The sequence below is a fragment of the Eleutherodactylus coqui genome, chromosome 5 (genome assembly GCF_035609145.1).
Source record: "Eleutherodactylus coqui strain aEleCoq1 chromosome 5, aEleCoq1.hap1, whole genome shotgun sequence".
Lineage (NCBI taxonomy): Eukaryota > Metazoa > Chordata > Amphibia > Anura > Eleutherodactylidae > Eleutherodactylus > Eleutherodactylus coqui.
In genome coordinates, this window is record NC_089841.1 from 195873389 (window position 1) to 195899692 (window position 26304).

Here is a 26304-nt window from a genome sequence, read left to right on the forward strand (position 1 = left end):
GGAGGTACAGAAATATTGCTAGAAGACAACATCTACAGCTCAGTTTTACAACTATCCCAACCTTTCAGCTCATTTTTCCCACTAAATTTACGAAAAAAACTTTTTTTTAAAATCTGGTTTGGACCATTTTATTTGTAGGGCAATATAGAGAAAACAGCATTCTTCACCTTTCACCAACCAACATTAAACTGGTCAAATAATACATTATTTTAAAGGAACCAAGCGTTCAGTTATCGTCCTACATATGTAACTCCTTCACCGTAACCAGTGTCACCATAACCCATTCTAGAATACACAGTAGACCGCCCAACTTGCCACATCTCCATTACCAACAAACAATCGGAATTTGCCAAGTTACTGCAACATAGTTGAGACTGTGGTGTAACACAATGCCGTAGAACTGATTGACTTCTCTGTATTGTTTCATATGCTTTTCAACAACTCATGGTTTGCAAGTTTGTAGACTTGTCTGAGGAGACTAGGTGTCGTGTTATGTGGTTCAGATTTTTTTCCCCCCACCGAATAGTCAATGGATACTGAATTGACTTTGAAGGAAGCATCTTACAGCTACGGTTATTCCTCTAGAATGCAATATGTTTAACTTGCTTATTTCTTTCTGTATCTATATACATTCTTACTAAGGCAGCCCCTGGTGAGTCTGGTTCTTACAAGCTATGAATAGTGTTATTACCTCTTCTCTTGATAAATTCTTCTGATTGTTTCTGTCTCCGTTGGAGAAACAAGGCTGTCTGTCCTCAAACGTAGCACCCTCCTCTGAGAGACAGAGAGAGAGAGCGAGAGACAGAGAGAGAAGGGACAGGAAGGTGTAGGGAAAAGGAGGGACAAAGCCGATACACATAGAAAGCACACAGAGTGGGGAAAAAATTGGGAGGAGTACCAGAAAAAAGACAAAGAGCCAGCATGGATTGAACTGCTTATGAGATTGAGAGAAAGGTCAGAGATATGGTGTGTAACATGTGGAATGTAAGAAATAGAAAAAAGAAGGGATAGATAAAATGGGGCTAAGTAAATACTTACCCCCATCCCCAGAGGAGCGCCTCCGGTCATCTGGAACACAATTAGTTCCTCCTGCTGGTTCCATCTGAAATCAAGGGGCATGAACGTCACTTCACCATCAACAGGTCACCATATCATAATATGATTAGCTCAGTTTCTTCAGTCCATTACTACTCCACTACATACCTCCCTCCATGCACGGACTCCATCCATTCCAGGAAGGGGAACTCCTCGTACTCTTGCAGGCTGCACTTCTGCCAGTGGCTGCTCACAAGACTAAAAAGTAGTAACAAAGATCTATAATTTTATGAGTGGTCTTTTATTTATTGCCCAGTTGTCCGAGTTTATTTTATTTCACTGCAGTTTTTCTACCCTTCGTTGATGATGTATTGATCATTAATCTTAAGCACTTACTGGTGTTCCTCTGCCTGGTAACCCCCTCACTCCTCCCATACTGTGGAGGTCAGCACCATTGCTGACTGGTGTCCCATTGGTAATTGGAAAGTTCTCCAGTTTTATGTGATCTGAAGGTTCAGGACCAGGGGAAGGTGGAGGCACAGGTCTCCCTCTGTCGCGTTCTCTCTTCGGAGTCCGGCTTCTGCGGAAATGAAACAAGCTCCTACGCCTTCTTTTGGGGGGAGCATCTGTATCACTTTGTGCAGCTGAAGATACACTGATGAACATATAAGAGGTTAAGTCACAAAACAGTTACATGACTCTAGAAAACTTGTGTGAAGTATTTTATCATACCTGTTTGATTGCGTTAGTACTGTCCGATGGAAAAATTCATCCAGGCCTTCATCTATAGCAGGATCAGGACGTTCTGAGTCAGATGCTGGACCTCGGGCCTTGGGAATGAATAGATATAGTCATGTTTGCCTTTAATGACTGTGCAATGCAATAAATGTACATTTATCCTCATACTCACCTTGCCTCCTCCTGGTGCTCGGCGTGATTGTTGTTTCGGCCTGTCTCGGGTCTGGTGCTGCAGTTTACTCCCTTCTGTGGGTAGTTCAGAAAGACCTTCTAGAGATACGCTTAGAGAGCGAGAGAGCTGACTGCTAGCAGATGAGGAGAGCGCGGGTGGAGAACTGAGTTCACGGGAGCCAGGGGAACCCAAATCTAGGGTCTTGGGGCTTAATTCCTGCTCACTCACACCTACCAAATGAGGGGCATATGGATTTAGTTAATAATATAATAATATAGTAATAAGTTAAAAATGTCTTTTTTTTTGAGCCATAAGAGAAAAGTAAAGGGATGTTTTCCACAAAGCATACAGAATGAAGAAGTATAAGTTGAAGTTGTGCATGAATTCGAGATAATAGTACATATGAGAGATCTCACTGATAAAAGCAGACACGGGCCGTATTTTCCTGCCTTGAAGACGTTTCTTTATTACCATGGTATCCTGTAGACAGAATACAACATTGAAAATAAGACAAAAAGTGTTATACCAGTAATTTAAGATGGCTTGATCTAACCAAGCAAGTGGAAGTGTTTTTTTTCATTTATACTTAGAATACTATTGTATATAAATAGGACATCAGATGAATATAGCGCCCTGGTGACAATACGTATCTTGGAAAGTTACGGCTTTACTGAGAGCAGATCATTTCAAACTAATGCCATTGTTTCTTTGACTATGTCACAAGAGTACTGGGTGAAGGTGGTGCCATGGATAATGCATATCTGCATTTCAGCAAAGCCTGTGATACAGTTCCACATAAAGACCTCATTGATACGTTATTGGACATTACATTTAGTCCCTGGATGGTTCAAGGAATTCATACTTGGCTAAAGAATAGATATCAAAGTATTTTTCTTAATGGTGTGCCCTCTGAGGAGAAACTAGGGTACCACAGGGTTCTGTACTTGGCTCTATTCTGTTTGGTATGTTTGTAAGTGACATGGCAGAAGGTTTGGTAGGTAAGATTTGCCTGTTTATCGATGGCACAAAAGTGTATCATAGGGTTGATATTCCTGGAGGTATCTTCAACATGGAAAATTATTTAGCTTCACTGAAAAAATGGCCAACAAGTGAGACTGCAGTACAATGTTTCCAAATGTATGAAAAAATCCAGTCTATTTGATGATAGTATTGGCAGTTTTACTACATGGAACTTCATAAAAAAAGGATTTAGGGGTACTGATCTTTGATAGCGTCAAACAGTGTGACAAGACAATAGGTAAAGCAAGAGGAATGCTTGGTTGAACTCAAGTAGAAGTCAAATGAGAACACATCTGCAATACTGTATTCAGGTCTGGAGACCTCACCTACCATTGATAAAATAGAACAGGTCCAAAGACTGGCTTAAAAATGGTGGCATGTCTTTAAGAAAGTCTGAGAGGCTCATTTCACCTGAGAAACTATGCTAGGGGGGGGGGGGGGTTGGGGGGGTTGTATTCTGAGATTGGGCCAGGTTTTTTCTCCCTCCTGATCCCAAAGCCCGCTCTTGCCCAATGATTGACATCTTCAGCTCCCACAAGCTGGAGATGCTGTGTGTTCAAAGGGAACTGGAGATCTTAATCTCTAGGCAAGGGATGGGGTTTCGGACAAACGAAGGAGTGGGAGCCTGCATAGTCATAATATGTTCACACATCATTTGCATATTTTGGGATTTTCCTCCCTACTTCAAAAAAAAAAAATCACTTCTATTTTCCCAGTGACATAACTACATAAGGGTTTGTTTTATGTGGGAAGAATTGTATTTTTCAATGGTATCATTTAATGTACCATATAATATATTGTAAAACTTCAAAACTTTCGAATTGAAATGGGGAAAAAACACAATTTTGCAATTTTTTTTAAGGGGGTTGTTTTAGTGGCAATCATGGTGAGGTAAAATGATAGGTTATGTTTATTCTGTGGGAAAGTATGATTATGGTGATACCAAATTTATATATTTATTTTTCTGCTGTATTACTTTTTTTTCCCATGGATGGCACTGTCTGAAGACGCACTATTGCTGCCATTTTAGTTCGGCGATGCACATTTTCATCTTCATATACCAGTGGGAAGTGTTACTTGTTGTTCATTGACTCCAAGATGATGGATGGTGTGTTCACCTTCCGGTTGGTTAGGCCTAGTCTGACTATCCTGGTTTAGGCTACTGAGGACAATAATAAGTTGGCGGACAATGCATATATACACTAAATGAAAACCCCATGTAACGAAAATCTGGATACTCATGACTTACAATGCTGGAGTACATCTCTCCCTCGTGTGTCTCCTGTTTATTCCTGGGTGGTGTCTGTGGGAGGTACCCCATAATCCTCTGTTCTTCCTCCATAAGAGCCTGCAGCTGAGATCTATGACGGGCCTATTAGATCATGAAATAAATAGATTGAAAAATATACATAAATGGATGTTTCTAGTGATCCATGGATGGATCCTTTTCTTATTCACCTTTGTCTAATTATGTAAGGAGATGTTTTATCTTTATTTGTGGCGTAGGCACAAGAGTACCACGTGCATGGACTTTGTGTCTTGTCCGTGTTTGCAAGCTCCATCATTAGGGCTCTTTCACATGAGCGTTTTTTGCAGCTCATCACAGGTGTACTTCCTGCATGCGAGCACCCAACAAGTAACCAATGACATGCCTATTTGCCAACAATCTCCAAATACTATCTTGGTACGCATGTGCGCATAATACGCGTCAAGAAAGTGCATGCCGCAATCTATTTCACATGCAGTGTGTGAGAGGTACAATTAAAAGTGAATTCGAAATTGGCCCTGATTATTACACGCGCAAAACCTGGTTAAGACAGTGAACATCGATTTTAGGTTCACCGTGACTAATATGGTTCTGTATGGTGGCCTACTGTTCTGCTCCATCCCATCATAGCCCTCTTATTATGTCTAATTACCAGCTTCCTGTGTGTTCTTTGCATTTCTTGCAGAACTTGCTCCAAAACAGAATTACTGAGACGTGTCATGAGGGAGAGTTGTGAAGCCCTGGAATGATAATATATGTCAATTTTATACAATTTTACAGTATAACAAAATTTTATGTAGTTTTACCGTATTATGTGCCTTTTCTTTTGCTGTATTGAAAAGTGTAGTCAACTGTGCTTTTAAATAAATAGACATCATAAATTGATCAATATTCTATATTATAATAAATTTGTGTCAAATTGATTAACCTTAAAAGTCTAAAAAGCTTAAAAGGGGTTAACCAACCTTTAAAATTTAATGGCCTATACTCAGGATAGGCTGTCAATATCTTATTAGTGGGGTGCAATGCTCGGGATTCCTGCCAACCAGCTGACTGAAAATTATTAATAGTATACATTCTGAGTTCTACAGGCCTGTCCCATTGAAGCCTCTTCAATCAGCTGATCAGCAGGATTCTCAAGTGGCAGACCTCTATGATCAGATATTGATGGCCTATCTTGAGGATAGGGATTAATTTTTCAATACTGGAAAATCCCTTTAAAGGGGTTGCCCCATCCATTGGGACAGGGGATGCGGTTGCACCTGGGCCCAGGAGCCTTAGGGGGCCCATAAGGCCTCTCTTCTCCATATAGGGAGCCTAGTATTATGAATAAAGCATTATAGTTGGGGGCCCTGTTACAGGTTTTGCATTGGGGCCCAGGAGCTTCAATTCATGCCTCTGGTCCCACCATAGAAACTTAACACCTATCCACAGTATAGGTGAAAAATGTCTGATCAATGGGGGTTTGTAGAGATGAACAGATAGGTAGTTCCCATGTGTGACCAGTGCTTCATTCATATGGGAGGACTCAAGATGCCCTTTCTTGTGATTGGTGTGGGATCCTAGAAGTAGGACCCCCTGTAATCAGACCCTTGGCATCTATCCTATGCATATGTTTATCTCTTGCATCCGGAGATGGCTCTGGCTTTGGCTTATCTACCCAGTCACTGTTACAAGGCAGGTTAAAGGGTTATTTTTAACATGGGTCATTTCGTTTTTATGCCAACATACCTAAATCAGTAAGGGTCAATCCATAATAGACAATGCCTGTCTTACTACAGATCTTAATTACTAATGTTCATGCATTTGTGAAGAATCCCTAAGATATAATCACAATTATAACAGCTTTTAAAACCAAAGTTGACTTTTTTCTTTTGTCTCTCCAGCATGTAGTCATTGCTGTCAGTCACTTACCGCAGCTTATTATGTATTTCACTCCCCACCTGCCTAAGCATATCACGTATATGTGGGGGACTGAGTCCATGCTGTTCTCGAAGTCTGCAAAGCATCGCTCCTCCACGCTGTGCATCCCGCGCTGCTCCTGGGAAAAGATCCTGAGTAGCTTCCCACATGGTGTCTGCGATGTTCTGAGTAAAAGACAAAAAAATGGCATTATGCCTAAAGCTAAATTTACCCTTCACAATAATTGGTATGAGTTGTCCATTTTATTTTCGATCAAAATGAATTAGGAAATGCAAATATTACTTATTCGACATTTACATTACATATCCAGCTATGATTGGATTAGCATTAGAAAATGACAGCATAGTGTATGGACAAGCTTTGTACTGATGGAAATGTTCACCAGATGCCTGTAAGAATGTTCAAACCACCCATCATTTATTGGTAGTTTGCAAAACTTTGTAGCATAAGGCAAGATAGAAGAAATGCACATTGAAAATGTAAAAAAAGCAACACAGTAGAATAAATGTATGCAAGTTCACGTTACTGTGGCTGTAATGTAACCATAAACAATTGCAAAATGAGCAAGGGCACTCTGCAAGTGCCAAGAAAAATGCCAACATAGAAGGAGTTGCTTTACTGCTATGTTTACTATGCATATAAATATGAGGGTTTAGCAAACTTTTTGATCAAATTGTGAGAGCCCATGTGCCCCAGCAAGGCAACCTCCCTAGATGGAACCCTACAGTAGCACACTTAGCTGTCTTTGAGCCTAGGCCTCCAAAACAAACGCAGGGCAGGTAGGATCCAGATACACTCAGCTCTAATTAAACTCATCCTTGGACAAATGAATAGGAGCGCACATGCTAGTGTGGGTCCCATCTAAAGAGGTCACCTTGCCGGGGCTCTCCAAATTGGACCAAAGTGTGTGCTAAGAAGCTTATATTTAAATGCACAGTAAATATAGCAGTATTTAATTGAAAACTCATATATTCAATGTTGGCATTTTTCCAGATGCTTGCAGAGTGCGGTTTTACATTTTGTGTGTCTTTGGAAATTGAAAGTGTATTATGAGAAGTCTCCAAAATCTCAACACCAAAAAGAAGAATACATTACTTTTGCATAGTAACAAAAAAATTAATTTCTCATTGTGTTGAATAATTCTGCCCCCCCACGGCCAAAATACAGAATTTCTCTAGAATCCAAAAACCAGTGCACCCATTCACTGACAAAAGCACCAAGCACTGGCTACACCACTTATTGAATTGATGGTCGTATTGATGGGGCATGAGTAAGAGAATATGGAAAGTTTTGTAAATCAGATGTGCTTGACATTTTTAAAAACAGATTTACAACTTTTTCTAAAACTATGAGTAATTTGCATAATCAGGATTTGATCACAGTTTTCACCTCAACTAAGGCACAAGAGTTTTAAAGAAGGGTGCGTCATACCAACATAAAAGTAATAGAGCTTCATAACCGAAATACCTGCAATTCCCTGTCCACTGCTCGGGAGAGTTCATATGAGACTGTCTCAAGAAGCCTCTGAGCAGGGCCTGAAGGAGACAGCCAGCTGCCTGCTTCCAGGAGACGTGGTAATAACTGAAAGGAAGACGAGCAAAGGCAGTGGAGTTAGACAGTGAGGAACAGTGACCTAGACAGAAAAAATGTATAAAATATGGTTCTGGTATAGTCAGGGGCATTATCCACAGAATGGAGTACGTTTTTTTCCTGGTAGGGTTGTCAGTGTGGTTGCTGCATAGGTTTTCAACATGGTTTTCTGTAATTTATTATCGGTGCTGAAATAGACATTTTTACCTAGAAACATGTAAAATACAGAAAAAATAGAACACATTTAGCTGCGTTGCAATAATTAAGAGATCTTTCTCTCGAATGATGCTCTCATTAATTACTGGAAGGCCCCCTTAAATTGGGCTTACCTCACACCTTTCAGCCAATCATAAAGCATTTGTCAGTCTCGGAGAAATGGCTATTTTGAATATTTTGCACAATACTGTCTTAAACACTGAATGACCACTTAAATTGGAAATACCTGACCTTTCACGATTGGAGCTTTTCTTTATGGAAATTAGACATGTGACCCTGAAGTGCAGCATAAAATCAGATGAGCAAGTTTAACATAGATTACTTTCAGTGTGAATCCACATAAGGCTAAAGGCACATGGCAGTATTTTGGGGTCGTGTGCAATCCACATAATTCCATGGACAGCATATGACCCCATTATGGCCTAAGAGGCTATACACATGAGCAATTTTTCACATGGACCAATAGTCATCATGGAAAAGCTCAGAGAAGGTCCTATTCCTGTCTGTTTTCATGGAAAAGAGTAGGGCATTACGATGTGCAGGGTCCGTTTATATCAGACAGCACACAGATGGGTGTCCATGTGCTGTCCGATGTGAGTTGCGCCAAGTTGTAGTTATGGCCGTGTGCCTAGAGGGTTAGAATGAGAAAATTGAACAGTTTGAATCACTTCAAATAAGGCATTGTCATCAGTGCTAGACTAGCCAGGGCCAATATTTCAAGAATTGCAAGCCTAGTGGGGTTTTCTTGCACAACTGTTTCAAAAGTTTACTGAGAATGCTGTGATCGAGGAAAAACATCCAGCGAAAAGGGATTCTGTTGACATAACCAACTCATTGACAAAATCGGTCAGAGATGGATGTCAAGGATTGCTGTGAAGAATAGGAGGAGCACAGTCAAGTACAATGCAGTTGAATGCAACTCTGGTGCTCCATATAATGTGTGTGAATGCACAAATTGTCGTTCCTTAGTATGGATGGCCTACAAGAGCGGACAACCAGTTCAACTGCCATTGCTAAAAGAAACAGAAAGGCAAGACTCCATCACTGAGCTGATTTCTGTTGCACCATACTGATGGGAATGTCAGGATTTGGTGCAATTAGCATGATTTGATTAACCCTTCCTGTCAGCTGGTCAGAGCATGTCCATACTTCCATCTAATTTGTGGAAATTGCAAGAAATTATCCTGTCGACGGGGGCCGATATTCCTGCAGAACAATCAACACCTAGTAGAATCTATACCACAATGAATTGCTGCAGTTCTGAAAGCCAAAGTAGACCTAATATACTACTAGATGAATGCCGCCAATAAAGTGGCCTTTCAGTGTACATAAAGCAATGACATGTCAAGACTACCAGTTGTTTAATAAAATTAACAAGTGATCCATCATCTGTCTCCGGCTTTACTTCAAATCCCCCAGTCTCAAAGTCACTTTTACCTAACAACAGAATTTTATGGCGTATCTACTGGGCAAATAATGGTATTCAATGAATCATCTGGTACATGACTATCCGGTTCTTAAAGAGACAGAAAATGAAAAAGTCAATCTAGTGGCTGTCTGGGCATACAGATCAGGGCAAGCCCCAGGTATTTATGAGCTCTTGAGTGATAGAGGGCCTCCTGACTACTCCACCCTTGGCTTCACAAGAATAGAGGCACCATACACATTAGACCTTAGTAGAGATGAGCGAGCATACTCGATAAGGCAAACTACTCGAGCGAGTAGTGCCTTATTCGAGTACCTGCCCGCTTGTCTCTAAAGATTCGACTGCCGGCGAGGGTGAGAGGTGAGTTGCGGCGGTGAGCAGGGGGGAGCGGGAAGGGGGGGGGGGGAGAGGGAGAGAGAGATCTCCCCTCCGTTCCTTCCCGCTCTCCCCTGCCGCTCTCCGGCCCCTGCCGGCACCCGAATCTTTAGAGACCGAACCAATCTACGAGTATAATAGATGAAATTTGGGGAAAGTAGAGTTGGAGACGTTGCATTTCAATGCCCTGTCCTTTGGTTCTCCAAAAGAAAAGCTACCACTATGGCTGGGACTTAGGAACCTCAACACACAACATTCATGTGTATGGGGAAGTCGTAAAAAACAGTTGTCGAACAAATGATCGTTCATCCAATAGTCATTGAAGGTATATGGGCAGCTTAAAGCATGCTTATCCTGATTGCTATTTGCCCTCCAAGTATAGTGGACCCCATCATCCACCCAGATGTTTCTGCTAGGGATGCAAGTCCAGATTATTTTATATAGTAAATGGTGGAGAATGGTACATAAGGAAGAAATATGGTTTCCTCTTCAGTAAAATGCAAAGGAAATTCTAAATGAATCTGTATATACTGCAGCAGACATGAGGGCATCATGGGAGAGAAAAGTAATCTCATACTGTTTGAGTATATATTGGATAGAATAGGTGTAGTACTTTAATACCATATTCCTCCATAAAGCTGGGAATTAAAATGTTCTTTTTAAGCCACTAAAACACCTGCTTTTTGCAGTCATTTCCTACTTTTTATTATAGAATGCTGACTCCATTAGAAAAATATGTAAAACGGGCTACGCATGCACATTTTATAAAGGTCATATGTACTGTGCCTGTGATATTAAACAAACCATAGCGGCTTTTTGCTAATTATCTTAAAGTGTGGTTTCTCCCTAGAATAAAAAAAAATTGCTAATATAACACATAAGGGAAAGAATTCCAGTTTGGGGCCCAGATGAATGTAAGGTTGCACATCATATAAAAAGGTTACTACATCTACAGTATCAAATTCTGTCCTTTCATCTTATTGCTGTGCACTGATGCTTTACAGGAGCTCTGAATGTGCATATAACTTTAATTGAGACACTCACAGCTCGACAGTTCTTGGCATCTCTGAGGAGCTGTCTTGCACATATGATGTCTTCTTGTACAGTTTCCAGATCACAGGAGCGCAGAGCATTAATGTTATCTTGTATCATCATGGACAGTGTATGTAGCATCTATTGGTTGAAGGAGCATATGCAGAATTGTTAGGAAGATGTAAGGGTAAGCACAGGGGAAGCAGGTAAGAGCAAGTATACTGTACCTGTTCTGCACTGCTTGTCACACCCTGTTGAAGCCGGAGTGCTCTTTGGTCAGAAACAGCCAATGTCTGAGAGTTTCGAAGGAGACAGCTATGTATCTGTGAAAATAGACATTTTTTGATATCATCAAATAAACTTATATACAAACAATGAGGATAGTCTATGTAAAACTGCATATAAAAGCTGAAGATGTGAAATACAAGTCTTTGCACCTACCGCGTTTCCCTGAAAATAAGACCCTGTCTTATATTAATTTTTGCCCCAAAAGAGGTGCTATGTGTTATTTTCGGGGGATGTCTTATTATACATACCTAGCAGCCTCGGTCCAGGTCCCTCCCACTGCTCTCCGGAGCTCCGATGCATTGAGCCGTGGTATTCATTGGCCAATTCATAAATCCCGCCTCCACAACGCGATAGCTGTGATTGGCTGAGCAGCAGTCGAAGAACCAATCAATGCAGTACTCGTTGAACCAATCACAACCATCGCATTGGTTCATCAAGCGCTGCATTAATCGGCTGAGCAGTGTTTGAGAACCAATCAGAGTCATCACTTCCTGGAGGTGGGATTTATGAATCCAGTAACCAGCAAGTGATCTTCTGTGGGCAGCACAGGACTGCAAGAAGCGCATCGGAGCTCCGGAGAGCAGCGGGAGGGACTTGGACCGAGCCTGCTAGGTAAGTATTCCTTTTCTTTTGTGTTCTTTTTAATGTAATGCAGCTAGGGCTTATTTTTGGGGTAGGGCTTATATTTCAAAGTAAAATTTTGTGTAGATGATATGATACTTGCTCATACCAACTACATTCATATGAAGTCCTGTTTTATAGTCTTAGGTTATCTTAGGTGGCCAGTTGATTGACTCATGCAATTATATTCTTCCTTTTTCAGGGGCATTTATAGTGCTGTCTGTGTGGCAGAGGTTTTTGGGGACCTCCAGGCACTGTGGCCTGATTGTGACTTTTAATATTTATAAAGGTTCTTTTACACAGAACGATAATCGTTCGGATTCCTGCGACCCAGCGAGTGTCTGAAGGATCATCGTTCAGTGTAAATGCATGTGCCGACTAAACGACAAACAAGAAATCGCTCGCTTCTTGTTCATCGTTCAGTTTCTGCATTCAGAAAACAATGTATCGTTGCGTGTAAACAGGCAGTTGTTCATCTATGAATGACTAAATGCTTTCCCCGACCCACTCCGTCTCCATTCGCTAGCTATGCTCATTGTTGTGTAAGAGCACAGGACTGATTTGCTGGGACGACCTGTTAGGCATCTGTTGCCCGACAGATCATCCCGTGTAAAAGCACCCTTACTCCTGAAGCCATTGTGTGCCGGGCCCTCTGATACAACTTGATTATACACATCACTTTATTCTGTACATCATTTATGCTCAGTAAATGCTGGCTTCAGACCATTTGGAGTTTTCCCCAGTATTAGGGCTCAGTCACATGGGTGTATGGGGTCTGCTTATTATGCACATATATTTCACTCGCATAATACACAGTCCTAAAAGCCCATTGATTTACATTGAGCCATTCGGACATGTATTATTTTTACACGTATCAGAAAAACCTCATGGCAGAAACTATATGTCATAAATTTGTACAGTCAGAAGGCCCCTTAGGCTGGGTTCACATGGGGCGGAATTGCCGCGGAATTGCCGTGCGGGCTGTCTGCATTGAAATTCCGCCTGCAATCTTTATCCCAAGATAAAGAAGTAAAGTGGACGAGATTTTCAAAAATCTCGTCGACACGCTGCAGCCAGTCCGCTAAAAGGGCCCTTAAGCATACCAATGGTCATGATATTACTTTGCAAAGCCTCCGGGTAACTAAGTTTTAATCCCCTGCACCTCCATCACTGCAAGTACCTTGAACTTGGGACTTTGCACTGAATTGCTCTCCACTCTGTCCAGTGAGCTACTCTGCAGCTCTGATTAACTGCTGTAGCGTCCACTCAGGAGACTACAGACTACCTTCAATGAGACGAGAGCGTTTCCCGGCGTATACATAATATGAAAAAAAAGGTTTGGCACCGTGTTAGCCAATAGAGTAAAGTGTGATTGTTCCCAGCAAGAGAAACCAAGTAATCTTGTAGATATGATACCTTCTAATAGCTAACAAAAATACATGATGTTATAGCAAGCTTTCAGGTTCTTCTTATCAGGCTGATGAAGGGCCGATAAGAAGAACTCGAAAGCTCGCTATAACATCATGTATTTTTGTTAGCCATTAAAAAGGTATCATATCAACAAGATTACCTGGTTTATCTTACTGAGATTAATCCGACATATATGTCATACGGAGGCCAAACCGTGATATGAGCACACACTTGTCCACATAGTACATTTTAAACAGCAGCTTTACAGATAGAGGTGACATTTGTCTCCACGTCTGTTACCTTCCTCCAGGCACTTTCAGCTCTCTCAGGGTGTCTCTGGTATGCCTGGCAAATGTCACCAACAGGAAAGGACATGAAGCGCAGGGTTCTATTTCTGTGTGATATCAAGAGTTAAACTGTGTGAAGCACAAATCAAAGTAGGAGTATAAAAGCGGATGAAAATAGTCTATTGTTAACTCACTTCTCAAGAGCTCGAGCTACATCCATAAATCCAGAAGCTGAAACCGCATTCCTGTCCCAAAGAACAGACCTGAAAGCAAAGGAATAGAAGAAAGGGAGTTATAGCACATAATAAGGAAAGTATTCCAGCTCACCCAACAGGCAGAAGTACTGGGACCGCCATACGGAAGAGGCAGGAGCGAGCAGATCCAGCATCCATATACAAATAGTTCAGGATGTATTAGAATCCAAACTAATATCCAAATAGCGGACACAAGGCTACATCACTTATGAGTTTCAGGCTTTTCTAGTCCTTTTACATTTTCAGTGGGATCAGCCAATCATCTAATGCGTATGAGGGTCCACTGACGTTCCGCCAATGGCAGATTTCAGAGGGAAGAAGGATTGGGCATTCTGAATTAAAATATGCCTGATTCTTTTGCTCTTGGGATGAGGTGTCTTGTAGCGACTTCAGGCCCATTTAGACACAACGATTATTGCTCAAAAATAATTCAAAAGCCATCTTTTGAGTGATAATCGCTGCGTCTAAACTTGTGGTCACCGTGCACTTTTCGTGCACTATTAGTTCATCGCTGACTTCAAGCCAGCTTGAAGTCAGCGATGTATCTTATCAGGACTGCACACTGAGTTCTCAGCTGGATAGTGCTGATAGCATTCTTTCAGCTGCAGTTCCACTCACGAACAAAGCAGTTGAATGCAGATAACAGACCTCCAGCTGTTATCTGCATTCAGCGAAAGGCTTCATTTGCACACTAATAAACTCTTAAGTAGCTGAGTAGCTACTTAAAGAGTTTATGCAAAATGATCGCTCAAAACTATCACTCAAATTGACGGTCATCATTGCATCTAAATGGGCCTTTATTTCTCTTTCACTATTGAGATCACATGAATGATTGGCCAAGGAGAAATAGGATAGGTCATCAATAGTATTTTCCTGGAAACCCCTTTTAACTGTTTCTATAATTCTAACCATCCTTGCCACCTCATACATCTGGTCTGGGGGCCAGAACAGGAGAAAGATATGAGTCCCAGAGGTGGGATCCGTACTTATCTGACTTCTATGGCATATCGTCTGATTATGCCTAAAAAGTCTGAGATGGGAATAGACCTTTAACGTCAGTCCATGAGAGAGAGCTAATTTCCATGTCTTGTGCATATCATTTTCTTTAAGGTCTTTGTTTGAGTCAATGTAGGTTTTATTATGTGGTTTTATGTATCAAATGATTTTAATATCATATTTTATTTTTTCCTTTCCTTTCATTCCAGAATATTCCTGCCAATGTAACAGCAATCCAAGAGATGTACTCACCGCAGTGTACTATTTATCTGCAAGGTTTTGCCTAGCATCTTGGCACCAATGTCAGACATCCCATTACCACTGATATCCAACTCCTGAAGAGATGTATTACTCCCCAGAGCATTTAAAACAATACATGTGCGGGACTTCAAACGAGAGTCTGCGAGAGACAGAGACTGGAGGCACTGAGAGAAACAGAGACAACCGGTCAGGATTTCAACGCTCCTATACCTTTAATATCATTATGGTTTGAAATACCTTTGTGTCAAAACCAGGAGTGATACTTTAATTTATAACTGTCAGCGTTTGGAGCACAAAGGACCCTTCATCAGTGAAATTTACAAATGTCCGTTGTATATTTTATACACATCGTATATTACTCTAACCCAACATTTCCTCTTCTAACCTATATTTTCTTACTAATATAGTCATTCTACAATTGAAACACTTCAGATCCTAATTGATAACATGATGCAATATTATCAAATATCTTGTACCTCCAATCAACCAGGCATTAGTTTTTCTCTGTAAAGGAGAATGTTTCAATTTGCTAACCGATAGCAAAAATGATCAACATGGTGAAGAATTGAAACATAAAGTTGTAAAACTTTTCATTATGCAGTGATTAAGTTTAATTTACATAAACCAAGACAATCTTTCCAATCATTAGCTATCTGGCTCTATTACACTGCGATGGGCTTTGCTGCTCTAGCGAATGGTGCTGTGGGAATGACTCAGTAAATATGTAGAACTGCTTTCTCCATAGGGGCAGGATTTACAAGCTGCAGTACTGATTTACATGCATTGCAGTCAGTGGAATATTTCTAATCTCACCCTGGGAGACGACAGGCACAGTGGAAGGAAAAGCTTGAGTATCTGCTAATCTGGAATTACATCTATCACCTCCTTTCTGATCACAGACTTCACATCAAAGGACGATGAATCATAGATACAATTTTAGTTGAGGATCTCAGCAAGAGACTTATAACATGATCCTCTGAGCTCCTCTGGTACTACCAGAACATCTGTGATTATTTCACCACCGAACGCCAATCTTTTTTTTTACTTTTGGTATTAACAGACTAATCATTACACATTCAGTGGTGTGTGATGAATATTTATATACTACCAGAATATTTGAATCACAAATCCATCAGTTTTATCTTACGGTTTCAGCAAATAAAGGTTTGGTGTCGCAAATGTTTTTGCTGTATTTTTATAGATTTCCAAAATACTTTCTGAATTAATTCTGCACAGTTTTTAAAATATCCATTGTACCCATTGCTTACTGTCAGGGGATGAAAATCTGTCCTAGTCATGTGATAGATATTCAAGTGCTTGGCACATTGTTTAAATTAAGTTCTTATGTTAATTTTTTTTAAAAATTTCTTGTGATTTTATTTTTCATTTTCTATGTCACTGTGTATATTTACAGAATAAACCTAATATCTTGCAGTTTTAAATCTGGCCACTAAGCCTAATAATAGTCTAAGATTTCCAGTTTTGTGGAGAAAACATTTCAGTAGTCATCTCATTAAGGTAACATCGATATATACAACCCCAATTCCTAAATAGTTGGGACGCTGTGTAAAATGTAAATACATGTAAAAAAAACATTTCCCTCCTTCTACCTGCTGTAAGTCACTGCACTGATTACAAGATCTCTCTCATCCTCCTCAGCTCACTTGCTACCTCCTTCTCCTAACTCCTCCACACTATTTGTTCACACTTTCATAGAAGTGGCCACAAAGTCTCTGGACCTATTTGTTCAGTGGTCCAATGTGGAAGCTGCTAGCCCTATCCTGCACAAAGATTCAGAGAAACACTCAGCAGTGAATACAATGAGGATTGGCGAAATACCTCTGTAACTGGGCTCACAAAACGTTTCTCTGTGTGCCCAGCCTTTCCCCAAGTTCTTTCTGTCGCTGAAGACAGCATATAGGCAAAACCTTGGGAGGAACCATAGGCTTTCATTGGTCAAACAAAGACCAAGGCACAAGCTTTGGTCTCCACTTCAGTTCACTTCTGTTTGTGTGAAGACCAAGGCACAAGCTTTGGTCTCCACTTCAGTTCACTTCTGTTTGTGTGAAGACCAAGGCACAAGCTTTGGTCTCCACTTCAGTTCACTTCTGTTTGTGTGAAGACCAAGGCACAAGCTTTGGTCTCCACTTCAGTTCACTTATGTTTGTGTGAAGACCAAAGCACAAGCTCTAGTCTCTGCTTCCGTCTCTTCACTACACTATTCTGCTGAAAACAAACTGAAACTGACTGCAACAAAGAGCAAAGCTGCAAGATCTTGTCTCTATTTTAGTAACAAAAGCCTATGGTTCTATGCAGGATTCCGTTTGAATGCCGTTTTTGATGATCAAAATAGAACCCAAGGACTGAAAGGCTCAGCACACACAGACACAGTGTGTCCCCGACTTGCTTTATTTGTATTGATTTTTTAATAATTTTTCTTCAATTTCTCCTCTTTCAAGGGAGGAGGGGGATGTATTGGAGCCTTTAAAGCCAATTAATATTGCATGTTGAGGGACTCTATAGTGGGCACTGTAGTGTGGGGGAAGTCATGCTCAGCTTCCTGTCCCATCATATGGCACCATCGGTGTGATGCAAGCGATGACATCATCATGCCACCTGCATTGTCACACAGGCTGGCCAGAGGAGGTCAAGTCTTCTCTGTGCCTGAGGCTGGATGATGACTCGAAAGCATGGCACGTGTTTCTAGGCTTTTTATGCAAGGGACACTATCTAATCAGAAAGCACAGAGTTGAATATATTTCAATTAAGAAGCACAACATATTTTCTTCAGAATGCACTATACGTAGAAAATCAGAAGATGACAGCACACACACAAAATTCCCACAAGTGGTGCAAATCCCAGGGGGGTCACACTAAGACCCCAACAATTAAAAGACCGAAACACAGAATAGAATAGCACTTTTTGAATTAATGCTTCAGTGGCATTACAACATGAGCAACGATTCAGGGCTTTTGTGAAGCAGTGTGTGGAGTAGAACGGGAGCAATGACTGCCATGGAGCCTCCTCAGAATGGTTATGATTCTGTATATATGTTATGAGCTTCTGGCATTGAGTTTATATTGTGAGAGGTGGATCTTAATGGGTTAATCTGTGTACTTGCTCCTCGGATTAAAATTTGACAGCCGGCCCCTGCTTATATATGTCATTAAAATTTACAATTTTGTATTTTAAAATCATTTCACTAAATACATTAAATAGTACAGAGCTTGAGAGAAAAACTAACAGCTGTAAACCCAAGAGGCCATACTTGTGAATATAGTCATTCTGGAATATTGGTAGACGAAGAATCTCTCGGGAGAACCTTTAAAACTGGCAATGTCCCAGGGAATCAGGAACATTCTATATCTATGAGACAGCTTGATATTTGCTGTAGGTATTTCATTGGTACTCACACAGTCTTCATCCTGAAGAACATTCACAATTCTTTGAAGAATCTCCTCTAGGACCCTATGTGCAAGGTTACAGAATAAAACAGTCTTTCTTTAATAACTACAATGTTTTCTTGTACAAGTGCAGGGAAAACAGATGCATTACCTACTTCACTTTGTAAGAAACAAGACACCAATGCCCCAGTGACGGGTTCCCATATGGCCGCTGTCTGGCAATTCTACTGTTGCATTTTTTTACCATATCAAACACTGCAACTTGTGATACTGTGATTCCCATTACCAGAATGCACTAGTATTCATGGTCACAACTCTCATGGATTTTTCTTTTTTTAGTTACAAAATTATTCCCTAACACAAGCATTTATGTGTTAAATTTCCCCATAGACTGCAATGGGAAAAATTAAAAAAAAAATGAAATTCAATAGGGTTTTATTTTAACTAAATCTGCTATATTTGCTTCCCAAAATAGTTCTGGGGATATTTTTTAATTTTTTTTAAAATTTTTTAATGCAGAAAAATAATAACAAGACACGTTCATTCTTGAGATGCACTACGAGGGCGGATTCAGACGACCGTAGTTTTATCCCCTTATATGGCCGTGATAATCATGGCTGTATAGCGGGATAGAACGAATCGACTGATCTCTATAGGATTTCAGTGGTTTTATTATCACCACCTCTGTTCCCGGCCGTGATTTGTACCGCTGAGAAAATATAGGATCTGCCCTATCTTTCCCGCACGTAAGTAAACTACATGCGGGGAAGATCGGCCAGACGCTATCTTCCCAGCTCTTTTTTCCAACTTTGTACTGCCGGCGAAGGAAACGAAATCTCCCTTGTTGAGGCGCAGTTGCGTCTACGGCATTGTGAATAAAATTAACACACTGTTTGTGGATGCGTTAACTGACACAACTCATTTAGATTGGGAGCATTAATGGAGAAAGTGGCCAATGTAAGGCTGCCCTCCAGTTGGAGGTTCCGTCGTAGATCCGGCACAAAATACCGAAAGAAATAGTGCTGTATGCAGGGGTTTTTCTTCCATTCAAAACCCAGGCAGAAAGCAGGCAGACCCCATTTTAGTCAATGGGGGCCGTTCAGCCCTGTTCGGTTCCGTCATAAGACAGACTCATTCGGCCAGAAGATTCTCTTTTACTGTTTCCTGAACTAAGCAGGAAAACGGAACCCCCGACGCAACATTTTGGCCAATACATTGAAAAGCGAAAGGTGAAAAAAAAAGTCCCCAATTCCCTTTCAGGTTTTCAGGCTGTTTGTTTCAAGACCTTATGAAATCCATTGTAGAATGGCAAATAGGCTTATTAAGTATGCAAGTGTTAGTTTTGTGGGGGAAGAGGTTCTCCTTAATCATTTCTAAGCCTAGTCTTCCTCTTAAAGAGGTCTTCCTATCTAATAAAGTGATGGCATATCACTAGGATTTGCCATTACTTTATGATTAGTAGGAGTCTCATATTTGGGACCCGTGCCAATCTTGAGAATAAAGAAGCTGCATGTGGCTATGTTACAGGATTATGGAGCGTGAGAAAAACAACGATGGGGACACAGCGTTACTACAGCTCTTCATCCCCTTCATTCCCAGAGGTTGGACTCCCACCAATCATAAAGTGATGGCGTGGCCTTTAACTGGAATTCATTGTATGAGTAAAATCTTGTAAAACCAAGGTGGTACACTCATCAGTATATGATAAATTCTCACCGTGACTTAACTGAGAAGTTTCTGCCAATCGAAAGGTGTTTGAGATGTCTACTTCTTCCCAAAGCAGGGACAAGGGTGAGTAAATGGGAATCTAATCCTAATAGAAAGAAATAAGGAAATCAAAGGTAAAGATAACATTTATTGAATAAACAGAGCTAAAGGGAACGCATCACTTCCATTTTATTCTTGCTAAAACAAGATACTGATACATGATATTTTTTATAATTTATTTTGGGGTTGAGGCGTCTGAATTTTATTTTCTGTACGTGATTATGGGGGCAGCCGTCTTGCCTGAGCTGCTGCTTTGCTCTGTTTACAACAGTTCAGAGATATGCTTTACAGCAGTCACTTGGACATTGGAACCTGTAGTTTGGGGATCTTCATTGACTTAAATGACAGAGTGCCCTGGGCATGCTCTGTGACCTGTGCAGAGGTGATTGGGCAGAGAGGGGTAGGAGGTGAGCTGTGACCATCACCTTTTGTGTTATATATATATAGGTTACCTATTATTGTAATTCATTCATGTGATGATAATGAGATGACTGCTAAACAGTGATTTCTATAGAACATGAAATATAATACTTTTACTTAAAAGGCAAGACATCTTGGTAATGACTCACTTCTTTTTAGAGTCTGCTGTATTTTCTGGTGCAAAGGCCTTTTCATCATCATCATCATCATCATCATCATTATTATTATTATTACTAATAGTCTATTTCTATAGCACTAACATATTCCACAGCACTTTACAACTCAGAGGGTACATGAACAGACATAATCAGGCATTGCATACAGAATTACATTAATGAACTGAACTGAGGCCCCTGCTCACGGGAGCTTGCAATCTATGAGGAAATAGGGGGGACACAAAAAGAAAAAGTGCTTGTTCTGTACTATCATCCTGCCACCTTTTTAAAAATAGGATAGTTGATTACAGCATGAACTGGTCACTAGCCTACATCTGTGTATCTACAAATATGAAGTGCATTAAGGTGCATAGAGTGCCGGGTGGGGTGGGGGGTGGGGGGATACTGTAGGATGAAGGGATCAGGTTTTGAGGAATAACATAGTAGAGGGGTAAAACTGTGAAAAGTTATAAAAAGGAATATGATAGGCCTCCCTGAGATGTTGGATGTGTTTTCAGGGCACACTTAACCCCTTGAGTGGCACGCCCGGAAAATTTCCGGGGACGAGCTCCACTGCTCATAGCAACATAGCCCGGAAGATTTCCGGGCTATGTATCACTATGGGAGCTGCAGAGCACAATGCCACAAGCTGTGACAGTGTGCTCTGCCTGCACAGACCCACACAGAGCAGTGCAAGGGCTTTGAAAAACCAGCAGAAGATATTGCAGACATGTCGGCAATGTCCTGCTTTGTTTACAAGTTGCCATAGAGACCATCGGCTTGTCAGAAGCAAGCCGATGGTCTCTGTGGCAGGGAGAGCTGGTTGTTAGCTGTCAGAGGACAGCTAGGTACTAGCTCTTACAGCAGAGATCAGAGAAAACCTCCGATCTCTGCTGTGTTAACCCTTTACATGCTGCCGTCTATGTGACTGCAGCATGTAAAGGGCTGTCACTGCAGCATGTAAAGGGCTGTCACCATCGGACCCCCGGAATGTGATCAGGGGTCCTGATGGGTCCCTGTGGAAGTCCCCTAAAGGGACAAAAAAAAAAAAAAAATTAAAAAAATTATTTAAAAAAAAACTTGTCTCCCTTTACTTTGTAAAAGATAAAAAATACAATCACACATGTGGTATCCGTGTGCGTCGTAATGACCCAGAGAAGGAAGTTAATATATTTTTTAACCCCTTAATGACATGGCCCCTTTTTTTCTTTTTTCCCCATTTCTTTTTTTCCTCCCCCCTGTTTAAAAAATCACAACTTGTCCCGCAAAAAACAAGCCCTCATATGGCCATGTCAATGGAAAAATGAAAAAGTTATGGCTCTTGAGACGCAACTGCAAAATTAGTTGAAATTCAATGATTAGACCATTTTAAAAAACCTGCCCTGCTGGGCACGACAGGGTGGTAGGAAACCTGCCACTCAAGGGGTTAAAACTGTGGATATTGATGGTTAACCTGACTGTCTGGGGTAACACATTCAAGAATACTGGTGCAGCTCAGGAAAAATCTTGGGATATTGGAGTGGAAGGTTTAGATTATGGAGCATTGTTAGGATTGTAGACAGGTGACGGAGAGATATAGAGCAGTGCAGCACTGTAGAGAGCTTTATGGGTGAAAGTGTTGAGTTTAAATGGTATTCTAAAGTGGACAAGCAACCAGGGCAGTGACTGGCACAGGGTGGATGCAGTTGGACAGAATGATGAGTCTGGCTGCAGCGTTCAGGATAGATTGGAAAGGGGAAGTTTACTGATGGAAAGACCGATCGGTAATAAGTTACAGTAGTCAAGGCAAGAATGGATAAGGACAACAAAGAGTTTTCTGTTTCCACAGTTATTAATATTAGTGTATTGTGAGGCTCAGTGACCAATGTGAAAACTGCAATATTTCAGTTTTGTTTTTTGTTTAATGTATGAGTATATAAATTGTGACTTAACGTGTTGAAAAAAGTAACCAAATAAAAAAAAAAGGTTAAACATAAAGCATGATTCAAACAAGAGGATGCATTCCCCTTAAAAATGATATTAGAGCAAATGATTCTCACCATTATCAGATATATTCAGGCTCCCAACACTACTGATTGGAGGGAAAAGTTCCTGTAACATTTGTGCACCTGCAGACCGCAGCTGGAAAGATAGTGAAAAACATATATCAGCATGTCCCTGATACAAAATACATAAATACAATATAGTAAATTCTATCCAGCTATAGATAGACAGAGATAGATAGGCAGATAGATAGACAGACAAACACAGGAAGATAGATTCTTGTTTCCTTTTTAATCTGGTTGACAACCAATGCAATGACATGAATTGCAGTTTCCATGGGGGGGATGGGGGGGGGGGTTGCCACACAACCTTCAGTGTCGTGAATGGGAAATGTGCTGCCTAACTAAGCATATTAACCATTCAAGAGTCTGTAAAACTAGTGAAAACCCCCATAAGGGACCTTTCACACAGGACGGAATATTCCATAACAGCATTGCAGAATATCCCCTTCTGTGGAATATTCAGCCCTAAAATCTGCACTGCTAATGTATGCATTTTGACACGGAATTGAAAATACCCTGTGTCCCTGAAAATAAGACATACCCTGAAAATAAGACATAACATGATTTTCCAGAATTTTTGAGGATGCAAAATGATTTTTCAGGCTTTTTGAGGATGCTTGAAATATAAGCCCTACTCCAAAATTAAGCCCTGCTAACAGTTAATTAAAAAAGTCAATTTAAATAGTGTCCAGGCAGCTATACATGTAAAAAAGTTAAACCTTTTTGAACAAAAATTAATATAAGACACTGTCTTATTTTCGGGGAAACACGGTAGCAGAATCCTACTTGCAATTCTGCATCAAAATCCACAGTTAGCAGTGCAGATATGGATGCAGAATTCAAAGATTGCATATTCTGCAACGTTCCATATGAAAAGTCCCTATAGGCTGCAGTGATGAACGTAAAGGCTGCAGTGAAGACGTCCAGCTTTCACAGTCTCAAGGACTAATAATTTTCATTTGAGGGGGAACTTCTGTACATTACAGGCACTTATAAAGGCTAACTTAGTTGCTTCTTTTTGTTGTGCTTGGCATGGTCGGCAGACTTTGTTAGGTAGTCTAGAATTATTTGAGTCACTCACACTTATGTCACGCTTAAGTGTTCTACAACTATTTGACACACTTACCTCACAACTGCTTAAATCAATGTGAACGTCCTGCAGGTGAGTGTTGGAACACAGCCCCTGAAGCATGGCTCTGCATCAAGAGAATAGATTTGGCAGATACATTACTGAAAGGGTTTGTATATTAATCGGACTTATTCCAAGATAATATCCATAATTCATGTGAAGAGTTCTCATTTAAAAACCCTTACTGGGTAAAACTGACCATAGACATTAGAGTAAAGTAATGTAAGTATTGGCAGGCCTGGCCAACTATCTAATGTGTATAGGGGTAGCCCCACAGTCTCATGACAGCAGAATCCCAGAAAGGATCTGACATTTGTAATTGCTTTGTGTAGAGGTGAATGGTAGAGATTCATTCCCCTTTGAATTAAATATGCTGGCTCAGGTAAATGCAGGATGCATATTTATGAAGGGACAGTAGAGATAGCTGTCTACCGAATGAACGTTTGGCTATCTAATGTGTATGGCTGCTCTTCAGTAGCAAAGAACACATAATTGAAAGCTACAGTATTTAAAGGGGTATTACAGGACTTTTTAAAATTTTCTCTATTGATGACCTGTCAGACCATCGCTGATTTGCTGATTCCCAGGGCCTGTCACTGCAGTCAATGTAGGAAGCAGTGACCATAGCGCAGTGGTTCAGATTGGTACTGCAGTGCAGCTCTCATTGAATTCAATGGGAGTTGCGCCTGCAATACTAACCCAGCCGCTGCACTATGGTCAGCACTTTTTGCTTCCTTCATTGACCGCAGTGACAGTGGAACCAGGAATCAGCTGATCATCTTTGATCTGAGTGATTGGTCCCCAACAATCATGTATTGATGATCTGTCAGTCAAACATCTACATTTATCCTTATCTGGTTAGTAGGGGCCGACTCTCGGACACTTTCTGGATCAGCCCTCTTCACGCGGTTCTGTTTTTCACTGCTTCTTTCAGATCCATCATTTGCATGTTGGTGTCAGCTATGATAGTATCAAGCCAGCGAGTTCTTTGGCAGCGAGGTCTTACTTTGCCGCTGACCGATCCAACCATTATCAATGTTTCTAATGAATTAGCTCGCAATATGTGGCTGAAGTATGAAAGTCTCTGTTACGGACTTCAATGAAAACTTTGGTTTGATGGGCTCTAAGACTGTTTTGTTGGTGATCTTGGTGGTCCAAGTAATTCATAGGAGTTTCTGCAAGCACTGAAGTTCAAAGGCATCAATCTTCCTCCAAATCGTGTTCTCCAGTGCCCAACCTTCGCAGCCATAAGTTGTAATTGGGAAGATGATTACATTGCCTAAGCGGCATTTCATTGCAATGCTTATGCCTTTGTTTTTCCAGTTCTTATCCATACTTAAGATTGCACTGCAAGCTAGCGCGATTCATCGCTTTATTTCCAGTCCTGATTCTCCATTGCAGTCAATTTTGGATCCGAGGAAGATGAAGTCTTGAACTACTTCGATTTCTACATTGTTGATTTAGATTTTTTTTTTGTACCGTTACCGGCTGTTGTCATGATCTTAGTTTTCTTGATGTTTAAGTATAGGCCTGCTTTTTCACTTCCTTCAGTCGGTCATAGCAAAATCAAAAAAAGTCCTGAAATAACCCTTTAAAAAGTTATATTTTCATAACTATTAAAAAGTCAGATTTTTTACTGCGCTAATATGTTTTTCTCAGATATGAGGATTTTCTTCTATTAGATCTTGCGAACTGATGTAAAGTAGGGTGTTATCAAAACTGTGAAACTTAGTTTCTCACCTTAATAATTCTGGGGGCACTTTGGTTCCACTTAATGATACGTGAGACAGTGACAATGAGCTGCCGAAAAATTTCTCCACCGATGGCAGTGTCTCTGGTGTTCTTCTGTCAGAAAGGCAATAAAATTGTATGCTTTGAGTATATATTCCACTAATGAAAGTCACATTTGTAGATAATTTGTGAACTAAAACAGTGCAAAAAGTACTGCATGAAATTTAAAGTGACCATGCAGTTTAGCAGCAAAGTTCTATCCTAGGACTGATGGATGCGAGTGGTATATTGACTGCAGTTGTTCTTCTCTGCGGTCCCTCCAATCCACGATCCAAGATGGCTGACACAATCATCAGACTGCCTAATCCCCACAGTGCATTGCTAATATTAGACTACCAATACTCTATACCTGCTTTCTGATTGGCCAGACCTGACCAATCAGAGAGCAGGTATAGTGATCAGCACTGTCCAATCAGAGAACAGTTCACAGTGTGCATTTGGTAGTTAAAAAATTGCTGCCGCCATCTTGAACAGCCAGCTGCAGGTAATATACTGCCCACCTCTTCCTGCCCTGGACAGAATCTGGTCCTGAAACCAGAAGGTTGCTTTAATACTTAAAAGAACTAAATGTCTTAAATTCAACCGTGCCAAGAATGACCACATTGAAGCTTCATCACCCAAAATTGAGCAAAAACAATGGCGCATGAGCTTAGAATAATAGCCTTATCTACAGCATCATAC

General features: G+C 40.7%; 1 protein-coding gene across 4 annotated transcripts in view; it reads right to left on the reverse strand.

The window, feature by feature from the left end:
• Positions 1-26304, reverse strand: part of CARMIL3 (capping protein regulator and myosin 1 linker 3) — a 73050-nt gene that overhangs the window by 9279 nt on the left and 37467 nt on the right. For 3 of the 4 annotated variants that reach the window (XM_066603974.1, XM_066603973.1, XM_066603972.1), the window contains exons 16-36: positions 25573-25677; positions 23830-23899; positions 22698-22779; positions 20033-20129; positions 18326-18380; positions 14903-15075; positions 13595-13663; positions 13414-13507; positions 11022-11117; positions 10807-10935; positions 7623-7736; positions 6147-6319; positions 4885-4972; positions 4215-4337; positions 2362-2425; positions 1946-2175; positions 1768-1865; positions 1432-1690; positions 1204-1293; positions 1039-1102; positions 692-774 (exon numbers count right to left, since the gene is read on the reverse strand). In XM_066603974.1, coding sequence (XP_066460071.1) covers positions 692-774; positions 1039-1102; positions 1204-1293; positions 1432-1690; positions 1768-1865; positions 1946-2175; positions 2362-2425; positions 4215-4337; positions 4885-4972; positions 6147-6319; positions 7623-7736; positions 10807-10935; positions 11022-11117; positions 13414-13507; positions 13595-13663; positions 14903-15075; positions 18326-18380; positions 20033-20129; positions 22698-22779; positions 23830-23899; positions 25573-25677 — 2356 coding nt within the window. The remainder of the gene's footprint in view (positions 1-691; positions 775-1038; positions 1103-1203; positions 1294-1431; positions 1691-1767; positions 1866-1945; positions 2176-2361; positions 2426-4214; positions 4338-4884; positions 4973-6146; positions 6320-7622; positions 7737-10806; positions 10936-11021; positions 11118-13413; positions 13508-13594; positions 13664-14902; positions 15076-18325; positions 18381-20032; positions 20130-22697; positions 22780-23829; positions 23900-25572; positions 25678-26304) is intronic. The other variant, XM_066603975.1, reaches the window with a different exon arrangement.